The sequence below is a fragment of the Carcharhinus amblyrhynchos genome, unplaced genomic scaffold (genome assembly GCF_965287045.1).
Source record: "Carcharhinus amblyrhynchos unplaced genomic scaffold, sCarAmb.v2.hapA chromosome_116, whole genome shotgun sequence".
Classification (NCBI taxonomy): domain Eukaryota; kingdom Metazoa; phylum Chordata; class Chondrichthyes; order Carcharhiniformes; family Carcharhinidae; genus Carcharhinus; species Carcharhinus amblyrhynchos.
Genome location: NW_027649856.1, coordinates 187,364 through 204,085, shown reverse-complemented (window position 1 = coordinate 204,085; position 16,722 = coordinate 187,364). Strand labels below are relative to the sequence as shown.

The following is a 16,722-nucleotide window of genomic DNA, read 5'->3' as shown; positions in this document are numbered from 1 at the left end:
TGTGTATATGAGTATGTGTGTGAGTGAGTGTGTATATGAGTGAGTGAGTGTGTATATGAGTGTGTGAGTGAGTGAGTGTGTATATGAGTGTGTGTGTGAGTGAGTGTGTATATGAGTGTGTGAGTGAGTGTGTATATGAGTGTGTGAGTGAGTATATGAGTGTGTGGGTGAGTGTATGAGTGAGTGTGTATATGAGTGCGTGAGTGAGTGTGTATGAGTATGTGTGTGAGTGAGTGTGTATATGAGTATGTGTGTGAGTGAGTGTGTATATGAGTGTGTGTGTGTATGTATATGAGTGTGTGTGAGTGAGTGTGTATATGAGTATGTGAGTGTGTGAGTGTGTATAATAGCTGTGTGTACATACGAATGCTCGCTCTCTCGGACAGCCCATTAAATCTTTTGTCTTTCTTCCTTTTCCAGTGTTTGTCCAAGCGAGCAAGTTGCAGCATCATATTTTTTCTGCCCACGGGCAAGAGGACAAGATCTATGACTGCTCACAATGCCCGCAGAAGTTTTTCTTCCAAACAGAATTGCAGGTATTTGAGAATGGTTTTACCGTTTTGATGACAACATGTGTCATTTATGACTATTTCCTACACCAGAATTCATTCTGTTTTAAAAAGGTGTGGATATGTTGAGGATTGCAGACTGATTATGGGAAGAGCTGGAGGCCATTCAGCCCCTCAAACACATTCTGTCATTCAGTGGAATCATTGTTGGTTAATGTCCAATTTCTGCCTTGACTCCATAAACTTTGAGTTGAAGAATCTATTGATTGCGGATTTAGAATTATTGGTGAGACAACAACCCATTTCTTTTTGTGGGAGAGAGTTCCAGAAATCTACATCCTTTTTGGGAAGAATCGTGTCCTAACTTCTGTCCTGAATATCCCGGTTCTGATTCTTGTTCTGGACTCCACAAAAAGCAATGTGTCCGTTCAGTCAATTCTTTTCCAAATCCTAAGAACTTTAATGAAATCATTCATGAACCTTGTATATTCCAGGAAACTCAGAGTCTAAATATAAACACAAACGTGCAGAACTGGAGTCTCGAATTCAGTGACTGGTTTTACTGTTAACTGCACAGCGGCACTGAACCCAAGACTCCAATTCCAAACCTTTGTGTCTCTGCTTCATCCTCGATGAGGTTGTGGTGCATGGCCTCATTCAGAAGGGGTTCATTTAATTAGAGTTAATTTTTATTTGTTCACTGGATGTTGCAGACTGATGTGGAGATGCCGGTGTTGGACTGGGTTAGACACAGTAAGAAGTCTGACAACACCAGGTTTAAATCGGTTGGACTTAAACCTGGTGTTGTCAGACTTCTTACCGTGTCGCAGACTGGCCAGCATTTATTGGCCACCCCTAATTGCCCTTGGCGCCTTCTGGACCCGCTACAGTCCCTGTGGTGTAGGTACACCCCCAGTGCTGTTAGGGGAGGGAGTTCCAGGATTTTGACCCAGCCACAGTGAAGGGACGGCTGATATACTTCCAAGTCGGGATGGTGAGTGACTCTGAGGGGAACCTCCGGGTGGTGGTGCTCCCAGGTATCTGCTGCCCTTGTCCTCCTAGATGGTGGAGGTTGTGGGTTTGGAAGGTGCTGCCTCAGGATGAAGGATATGTGGTGAATTGCTGCAGTGCATCTTGTAGATGGTACGCACTGCTGCTACTGTGCCTCTATGATAGAGGGAGTGGATTTTTGGATGGTGTTGAGCTTCTTGAGTGTTGTTGGAGCTGCACCCATCCAGGCAAGTGGGGAGTATTCCATCACACTCCTGACTTGTCCGTTGTAGATGGTGGACAGGGAGTCGGGAGGTGAGTTACACACCTCAGCTGTTCTTAAAGCCAAAGTATTTATATGACACCACTAACTTTCTCCTGTTGGTGCTTTATACCAAAAGTCAATTATTGTGCAGGATTGTATTAATTATGGTGAAACCTTAGGAATTGGCTTCAGCTTGTCACGTTTTGCAGGTTTTCTTATTTCTGTAGGGGGTCAGTGTATGTACTGTAATAAGAAAATGAATGGGAGGTTCTTTCCTGACTATGTATATTGTCCCATTCTTAGAACCATGCTAGTGCTCATTCCCAGATATAGAGGGCTTTCTCTGACACAGTGCATGCTGGGTAAATTGTTTGCCATTCCACAGGAACTGCTGCCGCCTCCCACCGGCCAGCCTGTGCTGAGCTCAGGGAAATTTGAGAGCAGGACGGGAGCAAGCTGAAAGATGGTGTGGAGCATGAGGAATGCTGACCCTCACAACCCCGCAATCCCCCTCTTTACCTCCTCAAGAATGACAATCCCACAGGTGATGGTTTGCGTTATAAGGAGAGGCTGGATAGACTGGACCTTTGTTCCCTAGGATGCTTAGGGGTGATCTTATAGAGGTCTATAATTTATGAAGGGCATTGTTAAGGAGATAGTCAACATATTTTCCCAAAGGTAGGGGAGTCTAAAACTAGAGGGCATAGGTTTTAAGGTGAGAGGGGGGAGAAACATAAGTGTCTAGAGGGGCAATTTTTTCACACAGAGCTGCCAGAGATAGTAGTAGAGGCGGGTACAATTTTGTCTTTTAAAAAGCGTTTAGACAGTTACATGGGTAAGATGGGTATAGGAGGGATATGGGCCAAATGTGGGCAAGTGGGACTAGCTTAGTACCAAAAACTGGGCAGCATGGATAGGTTGGGCCAAAGGGCCTGTTTCTATGCTGTAAACCTCTGTGACTCTATGAAGTGATTGTGAGCAATTGAAGAAACTTCTAGATGAGGTTGCCATTACAAGGTTCTGGGTGTACAAAGAACAAAGAACAACACAGCACAGGAAACAGGCCCTTCGGCTCCACAAGCCCGTGCCGCTCGTTTTAACACTCAGTGAGTGCCTTATTCTAGTTTTTCTTCTACCTACGACTTTTGTCTACATCTAGTGGACTCCACAATAAAGGGGTGCAAATTTAGGGAATTATATGTGCACCAGATTAAGGGAGATCCAATTTAGGGACAATTTATTGCCACGAATCAGCCTCATCCAGCAGGTCATCCAGATTCGCCATTCCAACGTACTTATCGCAGTGGTAACTAAAGCATGAACATGTATTGTAAATAGTTATGCCTCTTTGGAAGGGGGAAAAGTATCTTTATAAAGAAAGGGGGATGTTGTAACGTACCTTTGAGGGATTGCTGCGTGACAGCCCTAGAAAGGAAGTGGGTCGTGTGATTCAGTCTCAGTTTCACTGTGTCCTGCGAGCAGAACACAGCACACAGAGCTCTGCATCAATGTTTCCGTGTGCCTAGTCCCAATCAATGAACTGGCAATGTATTTATCCAATCCCTTATGAGTGAGCAACTTATGCCTTCATATCATGATGGCAACATGGCAGGTGGAGGAGAGAGGTAGGGAGGGGAGAGGTTAAAAACATGGGGAGTTTTGGACACACAGCTGAGGATATAGAAACGTAGAAGATAAGAGCAGGGCAAGGCCACTTGGCCCTTTGAGCTTACTCTGCCATTCATCGTGATTATGGCTGACCGTCCAACTCAATAGCCTAATCCTGCTTTCTCTCCATAACCTTTGATCCCATTGGCCCCAAGTGCGATATCCAGCCGTCTCTTGAATACATTCAATGTTTTGGCATCAACTACTTCCTGTGGGAATGAATTCCGCAGGCTCACCGGGTGAAGAAATGTCTCCTCATCTCCGTTCTAAATGGTCTACTCCGAATCCTCAGACTGTGACCCCCTGGTTCTGGACTCTCCCCCACCATCGGGAACATCCTCCCTGCACCTACCCTGTCTGGTCCTGTTAGAATTTTACAAGTCTTTATGAGATCCCCCCTCATTCGTCTGAACTCCAGTGAAAACAATCCTAACCTAGTCAACCTCTCCTCATACATCAGTCCCGCCATCCCCGGAATCAGCCTGGTAAACCATCGCCGCACTCCCTCGAGAGCAAGAACATCCTTCCTCAGAAAAGGAGACCAAAACTGCACACAATACTCTAGGTGTGGCCTCACCAAGGCCCCTGTATAATTGCAACACATCCCTGTCCCTGTACTCGAAACCTCTCACAATGAAGGCCAACACACCATTTGCCTTCTTTACCGCCTGCTGCACCTGCATGCTTACCTTCAGTGACTGGTGCACAAGGACACCCAGGTCCTTCTGCACACTCCCCTCTCCCAATTTACAGCCATAGTTTGTAAGGAACCCGGCACAATGCAAGAGGAGTGTTTGCTTTCTCTTATCTGTTTTTTTTTTAAATCTATGAATCCTAACCAGTTTTGCAATTCTGTCTGAAACTGTGGATGAAATGGAAAGACAGAGCACTGTTGGAAATGCATGTTGAGACTCGAGTTGCATTTTTTATCCTGGAGATTGGAGCTTTGAGCCGAGGGTAAATTCATACCATGGGGGCAGCAAATCTGCAGAGAATGATATTGATGTTCTTTACAACCCGGCCATCACACAGAAAATACAAAACTATTCTGATGAAACCTTTTACTTGAAATCAGAAATTTATGTGCATTTCAAGTGTCAGAAATATCTGAGAACACAAACATCTCGTAAAGAGACAATTGCAAATATATTCGAAAACAAATACTCCATCCCTCACACACACATCTCAACACCTCGGGAAACCGCAATTCCGTTCTCAGCATTTAATCTTTACTGAGGCAATTGTGGAGTGCAAATGAAACTAGTGCCAGCCCAAACTCTGTGGGTCACAGTCTCACCACCTGAGTCATGCGTGACCCCACTCAATCGGCAGAGTACAGAGCGTCCGCAACCCAGCTCACGCTTACAAAACCCAGAGCAATACGCCTATTGTTGGATGTAATTCTGCGATTGGGCAGCACTTTCTGATCAATCCTGAGTGTGTTAATATCTATCCGAACAACCAGTTTAAGATATTTAGGATTTTGGGCGGCCCGGTAGCACAGTGGTTAGCACTGCTGCTTCACAGCTCCAGGGTCCTAGGTTTGATTCCTGGCTTGGGTCACTGTCTGTGTGGAGTTTGCACGTTCTCCGTGTCTGCGTGGGTTTCCTCCGGGTACTCCGGTTTCCTCCCACAGTCCAAAGATGTGCGGGTTAGGTTGATTGGCCGTGCTAAGAAATTGCCCCTTAGTGTCCAGGGTAGTGGAGGTTAGAGGGATTAGTGGGTATAATATGTAGGGATATGGGGATTGGGATTGTGTTTGGTGCAGACTCGATGGGCTGAAGGGCCTCTTTCTGCACTGTAAGGTTCTATGTTCTATATCAGACAAGCTTGTAACGTGGCTCAGTTACACTTGTTAGAAGCAATATGCATTCAAACACTCTCTTTATAAACAAAAGGAATAGGCAGTGTAAATGGAAGCCTACTTGCGACACTGATAAACTTAAAGAAAAATTAGAATTGTGGAGTAGGCTTGAACGGCCAAATAGCCAACTTGGAGCTCCTATGTGTCTTAGAGTCAGAGAGGCTTACAGCAAGGAAACAGGCCCTTCAGCCCAACTTGTCCATGCTACCCTATGCTCCATAACTCTGCTAATGATCGAGAGTACTGGGGTGGCAATCAGCCAGGTTGGATTTGTCCTGCTTTTCGTGGACAGGACATACCTGGGCAGTTTTCCACACTGCTGAGTCGATGCCAATGTTGTAGCCTTACTGGAAAAGCTTGGCGAGGGTGATAACAGAATGTTAATTATATCGTTTGAATTGTTAAGATAGACAGGTGAACAGGATTGTTTAACAAAGTGTTTCGATCTAAAGTGGGGACAGCCAGGATGTTGGGTGTGGAAAGGAGAGGAGTGAGTCTAGACAGAGTTTATCAATTCTCTCCGTAAAGACAAGACCAGTGTCTTGATTTTGACGTCACCAATTTGCTTGAATTCTCTTAACATCAGAGCTTGGGTCACCCCGGCTCGGGTCACTGTCTGTGCGGAGTTTGCAAATTCTCCCCGTGTCTGCATGGGTTTCCTCCTGGTGCTCCGGTTTGACTCGCCAACTTTAAGGGCGTTCAAATGGTCAGTGGACAGGCGTATGGATAACATTGGAATAGTTTAGCTTAGAGGGTCATTAGATTGGTTCCACTGGTCGGCGCAACATCGAGGGCCGAAGGGCCTGTACTGCGCTGTAATGTTCTATGTTTCCTCCCATAGTCCAAAAGAAGTGCTGGTTAGATGGATTGGCCACAGTAAATTCTCCTTCAGTGTACCTGAACAGGCACAGGAGTGTGGCGACTGGGCAAATTTCACTGTAACTTTGTTGCTCTATTGATGTAAGCCTTACTTGTGACACTAATAAATAAACTTAAACAGGTCTTCAGTACGATTGCCAGAATATTATCAGGGCCTATTGCCTTTGCAGTATGCAGTGCCTACAACCATTTCTTGATATTACGTGGAGTAAATTGAATTGCCTGGAGACTCGCATCTGAGATGCTGGGGACCACTGGAGGAGGCCAAGATGGATCACCCACTCGGCACTTCTGACTGAGGATTGCTGCGAAAGCTTCAGCCTTATCTACGATGTGCTGGGCTCCTCCATCATTGGGTATAGGGATGCTTGTGGAGCCTCATAGAATCATAGAACCCTACAGTGCAGAAAGAGACCCTTCGGCCCATCGAGTCTGCACCGATTACAATCCCACCCAGCCCCTACACCCATATCCCTACATATTATACCCACTAATCCCTCTAACCTACACATCCCTGGACACTAAGGGGCAATTTCTTAGCATGGCCAATCAACCTAACCTGCAATCTTTGGACTCTTCTAGTGAGTTATTTAATTGTCCACCACCATGCAAGATCCATTTTGGAAATTTAAAGGGCCTTATATCTACCAAAAATCCAATTTTATCCCCGTGTCCGGTCCCTTCTGTCGGTGAATCCTGTTTCGTGCAAAGTCAGCGTCAGAACTCCCTCCACAGCTAGAACCTGCTCGCTGATAGTGATGGAAAATGAAGTCACTTCTGGATTCTGTGACTGCTAAATGCTTTTTTGTTCGTTTGTGGGACGTGGGTGTCTCTGGCTGGGCCAGCATTTATTGCCCATCCCTTGGAGGGCAGTTGAGAGTCAACCACATTGCTGTGGCTCTGGAGTCACATGTAGGCCAGACTGGGTAAGGATGGCAGATTTCCTTCCCTAAAGGGCATGAGTGAACCAGATGGGTTTTTCCGACAATGGTTTCATGACCATCAGTAGATTCTTAATTCCAGATATTTTTTATTGAGTTCAATTCCACTATCTGTAGTGGTGGGATTCGAACCCAGGTCCCCCAGAAGATTAGCTGAGTTTCTGGATTAATAGTCTGGCGATAATACCACTCGGCCATCGTCTTCCCAGTACGGTCATGACATGTCATAGAACATAGAACGCTACAGCACAAGCAGGCCCTTTGGCCCACAGGTTGTGCCGATCATATACCTACCTACCAGGCCTATCTATAACCCTCAATCCCATGTACTCCCATGTCAGGCTGCTTCCATTCACAGCCACAAGAATTCATACATTAATCTATATTCCTCTGATAAAACCTTCCAGTATATTGAGTCAATCTTGGCAAAGTGACGTAATATAAGCTTGTGCGCATTGCCTTATAATAACACTAGAACACTGGGGTTAGTTTAGCTCAGTCGGTTGGACAACTGGGTTGTGATGCAGAGTGATGCCAACATGTAGGTTCAATTCCCGTCCTGGCTGACCCGCCTTCTCAACCTTATCCCTCACCGGAGGTGTGCTGATCCTCAGGTTAAGTCACCACCAATCATTTACTTTTAGAGGGACTAGCTAGGGTAAACGCATGGGGTTGTGGAGATAGGGCCTAGGTGGGATTGTGTTCGGTGCAGACTCAATGGGCTGAATGGCCTCCTTCTGCACTGTAGGGAATTCTATGATTCTGTGAACCATCAGAAACATTTCTCTTAAAGATTATTGTGCTTTCTCCTGTTGTTAATTCAAAATACAATATTACAAGCTTTAGGAATGAGTTATGTTCCAACCTAGAGATGTTTACAGTATCACCGTTTCTCATTAATGATTTGAAGATTTAATACTTATAAATTCTCATTTCAACTCATTTAAAAACAATATGAAAATGTCAGACAGGAACCGTATCTATAAAATGGCTTGATTTAAGCTAAGACAACTGCACATGGGAGTAGAAAATAGCTTTTGTTTTATGTTTATGGAAAACCAATTAATAAAAACACACCGGCCTTTTCCGGCTGTATCTTAAACTGGGGTGGGAAAGGGCAAGGAAAAGTCAAGGGGGGAGAGGTCCTGGGCCTCGGGCACCATCGTCAAGGGAAGACTCAGGAGGGGAAGGGCCTGTCGGAGGCGGGTGAGGGGTAAAGTGAACTTCGAGGCATGAGGGGTATCTCACCCTCCAGCCAAGCCCGGGGAACAGTGAAGAAAGCAGCACACAACAACATCCCTTTAGAACTGAGGTGAAGAATGGGTGCTATTCTGGTTGGCGGTTGGTGACGAGTGGAGTGCCGTAGGGATCGGTGCTGGGCCCTCAACTGTTTACCATTTATGTAGATGATCTGGAGGAGGGGGCTGAGTGTAGGGTGACAAAATTTGCTGATGACACGAAGATGAGTGGAGGGTGTGGAAAGTCTGCAGAGGGATCTGGATAGGCTGAGCGAGTGGGCGAGGACCTGGCAGATGGAGTACAATGTTAGCAAGTGTGAGGTTATCCACTTTGGTAGAAATAATAGTAGGAGGGATTATTATTTAAAAGGCGAAAATCTGCAGCATGCTACAGTGCAGAGGGACCTGGGGGTCCTTGTGCACGAGTCGCAAAAACCCAGTCTGCAGGTGCAGCAGGTGGTCAGGAAGGTGAATGGGATGCTGGCCTTTATAGCGAGGGGGATAGAATATAAAAGTAAGGAGGTCTTGCTGCAACTGTACAGGGCACTGGTGAGGCCGCAGCTGGAGTACTGTGTGCAGTTTTGGTCACCGCACTTGCGCAAGGATTTATTGGCCTTGGAGGGAGTGCAGAGGAGGTTCACTAGGCTGATACCGGAGATAAGGGGGTTGGACTATGAAGAGAGACTAAATAGACTGGGTCTGTACTCATTAGAGTTTAGAAGGATGAGGGGGGATCTTATAGAGACGTACAAGATAATGAAGGGGATGGATAGGGTAGAGGTAGAGAGATTCTTCCTGCTTAGGAAGGATAGCAGGACTAGAGGGCACAGCCTCAAGATAAAGGGGGGGCAGTTTAGAACAGAGTTGAGGAGGAACTTCTTCACTCAAAGGGTGGTGAATCTCTGGAATTCTCTGCCCGTTGAAGTGGAGGAGGCTGCCTCGCTAAATATATTTAAGACGCGGTTAGATAGGTTTCTGATAGACAAGGGAATTAAGGGTTATGGGGAGAAAGCGGGAAAGTGGAACTGATCCACTTCAGATCAGCCATGATCTTATTGAATGGCGGGGCAGGCTCGAAGGGCTAGATGGCCTACTCCTGCTCCTATTTCTTATGTTCTTAAGAAAAGCTTCTTCCCTGCTGCCGTCAGACTTTTGAATGGATCTACCTCACAATAAGTTGATCTTTCTCTACACCCTAGCTATGACTGTAACACTACATTCTGAAACTATGAAGCTGGGCTAGCGCTTAATATAAAAAAGGATAGCAAGAGTTTTTATAAATATATAAAAAGGAAGAGGCTGGCTAGGGTGAATGTTGGTCCTTTAGAGGATGAGAAAGGGGAGCTAGTGGTAGGGGATGGGGATATGGCTAAGGTCTTGAATAACTTTTTTGTTTCTGTCTTCACGGAGGAGGACGTGAATAATTTGCCGGGTGTTAGCGATGGAAAGGTGGTAGGACTGGAGGGTCTTAATGACATTACTGTTACTAGAGAGGCGGTGCTCGACAGACTAGAGGGGCTGATTGTGGACAAGTCCCCAGGACCGGATGGAATGCATCCGAGGGTTCTGAAAGAAATGGCAGAGGTGATAGTGGATGCCTTGGTGGTTATTTTCCAGACGTCGCTGGATTCCGGGGAAGTGCCGGATGATTGGAAAACGGCTAATGTTACGCCGTTGTTTAAGAAGGGTGCCAGGCAAAAGGCGGGGAATTATAGGCCGGTCAGTTTAACGTCTGTGGTAGGTAAAATGTTAGAATCTGTCATTAAGGAGGAAATTGCGAGGCATCTTGAAGGGAATTGCTTGATAGGGCAGACGCAGCACGGTTTCATTAAAGGGAAGTCGTGTCTGACAAATTTACTGGAGTTCTATGAGGATGTGTCTAGGGCGGTGGATAGAGGAGAGCCGGTGGATGTGGTCTTTCTAGATTTTCAGAAGGCGTTTGACAAGGTACCTCACAAGAGGTTATTGTAGAAGGTCAAGGGACATGGAGTTGGGGGTAGGGTGTTAGTGTGGATAGAGGATTGGTTGTCAAATAGGAGGCAGAGAGTGGGGGTCAACGGGTGCTATTCGGATTGGCGGATGGTGACTAGTGGAGTGCCCCAGGGGTCGGTGCTGGGGCCTCAGCTTTTTACCATTTATATAGATGATCTGGAGGAGGGAACCGAGTGTAGGGTGTCGAAATTTGCTGATGACACCAAGATTGGGGGAACGGCAAATTGTGTGGAGGGTATGGAGAGTCTGCAGAAGGATCTAGATAGGCTGGGCGAATGGGCCAGGAAATGGCAAATGGAATTTAATGTTGGCAAGTGTGAGGTGGTCCACTTTGGTAGGAAGAATGGTAGGAAGGACTTACTTACGGGGCGAAAAACTGCAGCAGGCGACGGTGCAGAGGGACCTCGGGGTCCTTGTGCATGAGTCGCAAAAACCCAGCTTGCAGGTGCAGCAGGTGGTCAGGAAGGCGAATGGGATGCTGGCCTTCATAGCGAGGGGGATTGAATATAAAAGTAGGGAGGTCTTGCTGCAGCTGTATAGGGCATTGGTGAGGCCACAGCTGGAGTACTGTGTGCAGTTTTGGGCGCCGCACCTGCGCAAGGATATTTTGGCCTTGGAGGGAGTGCAGAGGAGGTTTACTAGGCTGATACCGGAGTTGAGGGGGTTGAGCTATGAGGAGAGGCTGAATAAACTGGGCTTGTACTCGTTAGAGTTTAGAAGAATGAGGGGAGATCTCATTGAGATGTATAAGATGATGAATGGGATGGATAGGATAGAGGTGGAGAAACTCTTCCCGCTCAAAAAAGACAGTAGGACTAGGGGGCACAGCCTCAAGATAAAAGGGGGGGCGGTTTAGAACGGAGTTGAGGAGGAACTTCTTCACTCAAAGGGTGGTGAATCTCTGGAATTCTCTGCCCGTTGAATTGGTGGAGGCTGCCTCGCTAAATATTTTTAAGACGCGGGTTGATGGGTTTTTGATAAGAGAGGGGATTAAGGGTTATGGGGAGAGGGCGGGAAAGTGGAACTGAGCAGCGACAGATCAGCCATGATCTTATTGAATGGCGGGGCAGGCTCGAAGGGCTAGATGGCCTACTCCTGCTCCTATTTCTTATGTTGTTATGCAGTCTCTCCTTTCCTTCTCTATGAATGGTATGCTTTGTATAGCGCGCAAACATACTTTTCACTGTATCCCAATACATGTGACAATAATAAATCAAATCAAATAAATCTCAACTGCCCTCTGAACAAGGGCAAGGTAAAGTTTATTTATTAGTCACAAGTAAGGCTTACATTAACAGTGTAATGAGGTTACTGAGAAAATCCTCTAGTCACCACACTCCGGTGCTTGTTCGGGTTAATGTGTCTAACCAACTGGGAATGGGCATTAAATGCTGGCCCAGCCAACGATGCCCATGTCCCATGAATGAACAAAAAAAACTTTGTGACTGACGAAACAAAACCCCCCACCCCTCTGAGCAAGCCAGGCACCCCACGATGTGTGCCCTCCCTCTGCCACCCCATAGTGTGTGCCCTCCCTCTGCCACCCCAGGGTGTGTCCCCTCCCTCTGCCACCCCAGGGTGGTGTGCTCTCCCTCTGCCATTGGGCACGAGTGGCGATTGCTATGATCGCTCCATCGCGCGGTGACAACGGCATTATATCAGGTTGTAACTCTGCTGTTTCCTGGCGTGTAACAAGAACAGAATAACAGACAACACAAACCTCTAACCATCAACCACCTCTTTTCTTTCTGTTGCTGGATTTGGATTCCGGCGAGTCTCTGGGGTGGGGGGTTGGTGGGGTTGGGAGGGCGGTGGAAAGACTCTGACTGCCTTCGCTGACTGCAAATGCTGAACTCTTGACAGCTCCATGACAGGTAGAATTTCTCGGAGGGAATCCTATGTAGCATTTTGATAACCCAGAGCGAGGACATGTTCATTTTTCTTGCACTCAAGCCTACAGTAAATCAGGACAGAAAGGACATGCTTTAGATATGTTTCAGCATCCTCTGGGGTGTGAAGGATCATTTGAGATGGTGAGGTTGTGCAGTCCAAACTCCAGCGCGGTCAGTTATTATTTTTTTCTCTCTCTCTCTCTCTGTACGAGCTGAAATTTTAAAATCCTGACAGGCTCGGTGACAGGTGAGATCTCCGCCAAGCCAACTCCAGTTTGTAAGAAGCTGCTTGGGCCTCTTTTCCTCCCTGTCTCTCTCTCTATTTCTGTTTGCTGGAGCTGAGAGAGAGAGAGCTAAGACTTTACCTGTTTAAAAACCTGTTTAAAATAAGTTTAAAGCACTTTACTCTTTGTAGAACTGTTTAAAGCATTTATTTATTGTACTTACTGCTTTAAGAATTCTGAGGGTGTGGTGAAAAGGCATTTGTGGACCAGCCTGCTTTATTTCCTTTTTGTTTTGTCTTCTGAGCGAAAAGGAGGACCGCCCCATAATCATCCCTCCACGGACCCTCACACTGGGGCCTCGGTCAGAGATACGCTCCCCCCACCCCTCCCCAGTCATCCCTGAACCCTGCCTTCATCGGCGAGGACCCCGAGGCTACCGTACCATGCAGACTGACACCGAGAGGGCTGCCGTGTTCACCCCTCACCCGTGGGGGGGGAGTGGGGGTTGGGGGGGGGTGGCTAAAACCCCCCGGAAAGATGGATATAGCGGGGGAACTTTTTCTCCGAGGCTGCCTGGAGCAGAGGGAGAGTGTTTGTCACCGTTCACCTCCTTAACCGGTCACCCTCGCTTCCGAGACTTGATTCTTTTCATTTCCTTTGCCTCTCGTTTCTCGATTGATGTGACGGAGATAAATTTCCCCACCCCCCCCCCCCCACCCCACCCCACCCCCCCTCGTCGTTCTGGGGTGCCAACAGCAAAACTTTTAAAAATTAAAACAAAAGCGCTCAAGAAAGGCGCTGAAATATTCGCCGCACAGAGAATCCGGCGCTGGACTCACTCCGTGGCCTTCTGTCGGATAACAGAGTTTAGCAGAAGATGTTGCCTTGCGCCGCACCGCTCCCCCCTCTCCCCACCCCCCACCCCACACAACCGCCCCACCTTTCGATCAAAGAACAACACAGCACAGGAAACAGGCCCTTCGGCCCGACAAGCCCGCGCCGCCCATTTTAACACTCCGTGAGCGCCTCATTCCAATCCTTCCTCTACCTACGACTTTTGCCTACGCCCCCTGGACTCCACCATACAGGGGTGCAAATTTAGAGAATTATATGTGCGCCAGATTGAGGAAGGTCTAATTTAGGGACAATTTATTGACACCAAACGTACTAAAAGTACGTCTTTTTGGGGTGTGGGAGGAAACCGGAGCCCCCGGAGAAAACCCACGCAAGCACGGGGAGAATGTGCGCACTCCCACAGACACCGAGCCCAAGCTTTCTCGCAGAATCCGACTGAAGCTGGTCGCTTTCAGTGGGTTCGGTTTTTGAAACTGTTCCTTTGGGCTAACGGGTGCAACCCGCTGTGGAAACGCTGGAGATCTCGATATGATTTGATTTATTATTGTCACATGTATTAACACACAGTGAAAAGTATTGTTTCTTGCCCGCTGTACAGACAAAGCATACCATTCATAGAGAAGGAAAGCAGAGGGTGCAGAATGTAGTGTTACAGTCATAGCTAGGGTGTAGAGAAAGGTCAACTTAATGCGAGGTAGGTCCATTCAAAAGTCTGACGGCAGCAGGGAAGAAGCTGTTCTTTGATTTGATTTATTATTGTCACGTGTGTTGGAATACCGTGAAAAGTATTGTTTCTTGCGCGCTATACTGACAAAGCACACCGTTCATAGAGAAGGAAACAAGAGAGTGCAGAATGTAGTGTTACAGTCATAGCTAGGGTGTAGAGAAAGATCAAGTTAATGCGAGGTAGGTCCATTCAAAAGTCTGACGGCAGCAGGGAAGAAGCTGTTCTTGAGTCGGTCGGAACGTGACCTCAGACTTTTGCATCTTTTTCCCGACGGAATATAGTGGAAGAGAGAATGTCCAGAGTGCGTGGGGTCCTTAATTGTACTGGCTGCTTTTTCGAGGTAGCGGGAAGTGTAGACAGTGTCAATAGATGGGAGGCTGGTTTGTGCGACAGATTGGGCTTCATTCACAACCCTTTGTAGTTTCTTGCGGTCTTCGACAGATTTAGCAACACGAGAAGCGTTGTTCCACCATATCAGATCAGACACATTAGGGACTGTGACAGAATCTCAGAATTGTTACGGTGCAGAAGGAGACCCATTCAGCCCATCCTGTCTGTGCTGGCTCTCCAAATGAGCTCTCATTTAACCCGCCAATTCAGCTCTGGGCTGTGAGCATACGGGGAAGGGTTATGTCTGCCTGGGTTTTACCTGTATCTACCATTCTCTTGCTCCTCGAGCTATGTCAATCAGGCAGTCGCATCGTGTCCCCCCCGATGGCAGGATTTCAACAGCAAAGTGGGGTTTACAGTTTCCGTTAACCTTTGGACTTTAGCAGTTACGAGACCTTTGCAATGTTGCAAATCCAACTCCAGCTGAATGATAGCGTACCACAAAAATGAGATGCCACGACACACAGACACCACGTTGTGTATCAATCTTACCCCAAGTCCTAACTTCAACTAAGTTTAAAGCAGTTGAATTTTACCTGCTGCAAATTAACCGTACAGCTTTGTGACAAGAGATAGTCCTAAAATCCCCCACAAGGAACAACTTAGGAATAGCAAGAGACCATTTAAAAACCTGTCACAGAATCATAAACCTACAGTGCAGAAGGAGGCTGTTTGGTGCTGCGGGGCAGCAGTGCTAACCACTGTGCCATTGGAACCCCCCTCCATGGCATTGGCAACCCCATTTGGGTTTTGGATGGTCAGCATAAGCCAAGGTGACTGAATGGCCTCCTCCCTGGAGCTACAGCTTTCAACAATTCTCTGGAGATGTGGGTTATGGAAAGTGAAACAGTTCAGAGCCACAGAAGCCGTGTCTAACCTCTCTCACTCATCCCTGTGCTGTCTAAGGATAGTATCAAGGTGGTAGCAAGGGATGATATCGGAGCCAAAGAGCAGAACGTGGAATCGTTGTGGGTGGAGATTAGGAACAGCAAAGGGAGGAAGACGCTGGTGGGTGTCGTCTATAGGCCCCCGAATAATGATCTGGAGGTGGGGCGGGCTGTTAACACGTGCAGGAATGGGACGGCAGTAGTTATGGGAGATTTCAATCTGCATATTGATTGGTCGACCCATGTTGGACGAGGTGGGCTCGAGGAGGAGTTCTTGGAATGCTGCCGGGATAATTTCCTTGAACAATGTGTGTTGGAGCCGACAAGGGAGCGAGCTGTCTTGGATCTGGTGCTATGTAATGAGGCGGGTAGAATTAGGGACCTTGAGGTGAAGGATCCTCTTGGAGAGAGTGATCATTGTATGGTGGAGTTTCTGGTGCAGATGGAGGAGGAGAAAGTGGGTTCCCGGACACGCGTCCTTTGTTTGAATAGAGGGGAGTATGGTAGGATGAGAGAAGAATTGGCGAATGTGGACTGGGGGAGTGCGTTGGAAGGTAGGTCTGCTGAGGAGCAGTGGAGGATCTTTAAGGAGATCTTTCTTGGTGCTCAGCGGAAATTTATTCCGATGGTTAAAAAGGACAGTAGGAAGAGAGGTAATAAGCCGTGGATAACGAAGGAGGTGAAGGAAAGTGTTAAATTAAAAGCGGAGGAATTTAGAGTAGCTAAGGGCAGTGGGCGAGAAGAGGATTGGGAGAGGTTTAAATGTCAACAAAGATTGACAAAGAAGTTGATAAAGGAGGGTAGGAGAAGCTATGAGGCTGGGCTAGCACTTAATATAAAAAAGGATAGCAAGAGTTTTTATAAATATATAAAAAGGAAGAGGCTGGCTAGGGTGAATGTTGGTCCTTTAGAGGATGAGAAAGGGGAGCTAGTGGTAGGGGATGGGGATATGGCTAAGGTCTTGAATAACTTTTTTGTTTCTGTCTTCACGGAGGAGGACGTGAATAATTTGCCGGGTGTTAGCGATGGAAAGGTGGTAGGAATGGAGGGTCTTAATGACATTACTGTTACTAGAGAGGCGGTGCTCGACAGGCTGGAGGGGCTGATTGTGGACAAGTCCCCAGGACCGGATGGAATGCATCCGAGGGTTCTGAAAGAAATGGCGGAGGTTATAGTGGATGCCTTGGTGGTTATTTTCCAGACGTCGCTGGATTCCGGGGAAGTGCCGGAAGATTGGAAAACGGCTAATGTTACGCCGTTGTTTAAGAAGGGTGCCAGGCAAAAGGCGGGGAATTATAGGCCGGTTAGTTTAACGTCTGTGGTAGGTAAAATGTTAGAATCCGTCATTAAGGAGGAAATTGCGAGGCATCTTGAAGGGAATTGCTTGATAGGGCAGACGCA

The 16,722-nt window shown here is 47.2% G+C and overlaps 1 protein-coding gene across 5 annotated transcripts in view; it reads left to right on the top strand.

Annotated features, from left to right (window-relative positions):
* znf521 (zinc finger protein 521) overlaps positions 1 to 16,722 on the top strand; it is a 424,137-nt gene that overhangs the window by 357,976 nt on the left and 49,439 nt on the right. For all 5 annotated transcript variants that reach the window (XM_080183011.1, XM_080183014.1, XM_080183013.1 and 2 more), the window contains one exon: positions 421 to 536. In XM_080183011.1, the coding sequence (XP_080039137.1) occupies positions 421 to 536 (116 nt within the window). The remainder of the gene's footprint in view (positions 1 to 420; positions 537 to 16,722) is intronic.